This window comes from Jaculus jaculus, chromosome 1 (genome assembly GCF_020740685.1).
Source record: "Jaculus jaculus isolate mJacJac1 chromosome 1, mJacJac1.mat.Y.cur, whole genome shotgun sequence".
NCBI classification, from domain to species: Eukaryota; Metazoa; Chordata; class Mammalia; order Rodentia; family Dipodidae; genus Jaculus; species Jaculus jaculus.
The window spans coordinates 176125975-176129842 of NC_059102.1; the positions used below are offsets into that span (position 1 = coordinate 176125975).

The following is a 3868-nucleotide window of genomic DNA, read 5'->3' on the forward strand; positions in this document are numbered from 1 at the left end:
ACATGGACATGGATGAAGGGTTTGAATCCTCACAGGACATGACCTTACTATAATATCACTCAGAGTGTGGAGATCATGGGAGTAAATACCTAAAGGGTAGGTCTGGTACACCATGATTTGGGATAAATAAAGGGTCATTATACTTCAAAAATATTCATAAAAATTAAAATAAGTGGGACACCACTATTCTGGTATCCATCTTGGGGCAGCCCACTCCCATTTCTCTTTGGAATGCTGACTTCTTTTATTTTTGCTTATGTGGCTTTGCTAAATGCTTCTGCTCAAACTATTTTGTTTGTTGAAGGCATTCCTCCATGAAGGAAAGAGCCAAGAGACCGTTGCAATATCCTCAACACTGCTATTGAAAGATCAACAAAATCATTTGAGGGGAAGTAGAATCATCAACAGAAGGAGAAAGGAACTCAGAAATACTTCTAAACTTCTACTGCAGGTTGGCTACTGTAAAAGATAATGGTGAAGATGTCCTCCACGTCAGAATGGACCCGTGGCTCTGTTCACAACTTTGTGCAGGAGGTCCTATTGTCCTGAGCTCTCACCCATGAAACTAGCTTTATAAACAAGTCAATGGGCCAGGGAAGCAATGTCACAGAATTTGTCCTCCTAGGCCTCACTCAGGATCCTGTTGGGCAGAAAGCACTGTTTGTCATGTTCTTACTCATGTACATTGTGACAATTGTGGGCAACCTACTCATTGTAGTGACAGTTATTGCCAGCCCTTCCTTGGGCTCCCCAATGTACTTCTTCCTTGCCTGCTTGTCACTCCTGGATACTGTTTATTCCACTTCCATCTCACCCAAGTTGATTATAGACTTACTTGTTGATAAAAAGACTATCTCCTTCACAGGTTGCATGAGCCAGCTCTTCATAGAGCACTTATTTGGTGGTACTGAGATTGTTATTCTTGTGGCAATGGCCTATGATCGCTATATAGCAATCTGTAAACCACTTCATTATTTGAGCATCATGAATCAAAGGGTTTGTATTCACCTGTTGGTGGTTGCCTGGGCTGGGGGTTTCACACACTCTCTGGTTCAAATTCTCTTTGTGTATAACCTTCCTTTCTGTGGCCCTAATGTCATTGATCATTTCATGTGTGACATGTCTCCTTTATTAGAACTTGCATGCACTGACACCTACTTCATTGGCATCACTGTCATTGCCAATGGTGGAGCCATGTGTATAGTGGTCTTCATAATTCTTCTGGCTTCATATGGAGTCATTCTAAACTCTCTTAAGACACATAGCCTGGAAGGGAGGCGCAAAGCCCTGTCTACCTGCAGCTCTCATGTCACGGTGGTTGTCCTCTTTTTTGTTCCTTGTATTTTCATGTATGCTAGGCCTGTTTCCAACTTTCCTATTGATAAATCCATTACTGTTTTTTATACAGTTGTCACTCCCATGTTGAATCCTTTAATATACACCTTAAGAAATTCAGAGATGAAAAATTCTATGGAAAAGCTCTGGTGGAAAATGTAATAATGCTTCCTCAGTGAACATGTTAGTAACGTACATCAACAATGACCAATCACTTCTCACAAAGGATAATGCCATCTACCCAGTGGATTCTTCTGGTATGATTTTTTATATGCAAATCTGTCGACAAGTATACATCATATCTCAATACAAGGATCAATTAATGAGGTTTCTAACATGAACAAATTAACATATTCATCTCACATATTTACTCATAATTTTTGGATTTGTGGTAAGACTAGCTAAAACATATTCAGCATCACCCAAATGCAGTGTACTTTGATCACCTATAGTTATGTGCCATTAGTTACAGAATACAAAGAGATCTAATCTATAATAAGTTTACTTTTCAAGCTAAAGAGTGTACCTTATAGGTTCTATTATTTCAATAATGTTGTAATTTTATGCTATCCAATGTAATATGCATTAATAATATTCTTGTGTACGTCCCTGATATTATTCCTGTCTCCTTACTCAAACTTTATTCCAATTATAGCTAAATAGTTTAACTGTGGGAATATGTAGTATTAAAATATATATTTTGATGTTTTTAAAATAAAATTCATTCACTTTAAATAATGTATGCTCTTCATAGTACACAATCCATCCCTTTTATTCCATAGTCCATAATACCTTTTATTCTATAGTCAACTTCTCTGATTCCTTGTCTTTGTACTCACTGTCCCATGTCTTTCATTCCAAATTGGAAAGGCAGGTCAAAACATCATTGTCAGCTGATGATGTAGTCAAACTTAAAGACTCCATCAAAAATCTTTTAGAATAGATAAGGGAATTTAGTAAAGTTGCAGAATAGGAAACAAATATCCAAAATTCAGTAAGATTCTATACAGAAATATCATATTAGTTGAAAAAATAATTCAAATTAATACTAAGTATGTTCATTTTATACTAACTATATTCAACATCAGCACCAAAGTACCAAAGGATAAACTTTACAAAAGAGGTGATAGAAATCTATAGTGGAAACCACAAACCACTGCAGACTATACTAGAGAAAAGGCCAAATACTTGACAAATTCTCAACATTAGAAATTATCAGAGAAATTAAAATAAAATCTACAGTGAGATACCATTCCATCTCAGTTAAAATGGCTACTTTAAGAAAGACAAATCACCAATGCTGTTGAAGATGCAAAAAAAAAAAAAAAAAAACAGGGGTAGCTCTCATCTGCTTTTGGTGGAGAAGAAAATTGGCTGAGCCATTCATTATTCTAAACAGCATGAATTTACCTCAAACAATTAGAAACAGTAGTACTATATGAGCCAGGAATCCCAGTATTAGATATATATCTAATGAAAATAAAGGCAGCATACCAAAGTAATACCTATATGCTCAAGCTAATTCATTTACAGTATTTTGGCATCTGCCTAGGTTCCTATCAACAGATAAATAAAAGAGTGATGACAAGAACTGGGGTGGGAACTGGAACTTGAAGATGTAGGTGAATTGCTACAAAGTAGCAAGTATATACAGTATATGTCAGCATATATATACATATATATATATATGTATATATGTATGTGTATATATATATATATATATATATATATACACATACATCTTCTATACTTAAAGAAAACAAACCATGATATTTCCCTCCCCTCCCCCACTTTTCCCTTCATAACTCTGCTCTCCATCATATCCCCTCCCTCTCTCCATTAGTCTCTCTTTTATTTTGATGTCATTGTCTTTTTCTCTTATTATGAGTGTCTTCTACATCTATTGCTAAGCACTGTGAGGTCATGGATATTGAGACCAATTTCTGTCCAGACAGTTGTATGTAAGGAGTGTTATCCTTCCCTTGGTTGTTACATTCTTTCCACTGCCTCTTCCACAATAGACCCTGAGCCTTGGAGGGTGTGAGATGTTTCAGTGCTGTACACTCCTCCATCCCTTTTTCCCAGCACTATCTTGACTTTTGAGTCATCCCAGTGGTCATTGCCATCTGAAAAGAGAAGTTTCTTTAACCAGAAATGAGAGTAGTATAAATACATGAATATAAACATTAAATGTAGTGCTTTCAGGGCAATTTGGTGAGAATAATATATGCATTTATCCACACAAGGTCAGGCTTTATATTCCCAAGGCTCATGACCTCCTCTGCCATAGGCTTTTGATTAGGTTTTCAGTACCAGGCATGTATTCCCTCCCATAGAGTGGACCTTCAGTCCAATTAGAGAGCAGTTGGTTTCCCCCAGAGCAGACAGCACTATTGCACTCGTTTGGTCATTTGGCCTGTTTGGCCAAACTTGAGCTTCCAGTGTTCACTGTTTTCACTTCTGATGACTTCTGTCTCCCATAAGGGTGCATACAGTGTAGCTTTTTCCAGCTTTCAGTTGGCTTGTCTGCAGG

The 3868-nt window shown here is 37.0% G+C and overlaps 1 protein-coding gene across 1 annotated transcript; it reads left to right on the forward strand.

Annotated features, from left to right (window-relative positions):
- The first annotated feature begins 585 nt into the window (after positions 1–585).
- On the forward strand, positions 586–1497 carry LOC123462196 (olfactory receptor 4A5-like). Its single transcript, XM_045154957.1, has one exon. The coding sequence runs from the start codon at positions 586–588 to the stop codon at positions 1495–1497; it is 912 nt and encodes a 303-aa protein (XP_045010892.1).
- The last annotated feature ends 2371 nt before the right edge of the window (positions 1498–3868 follow it).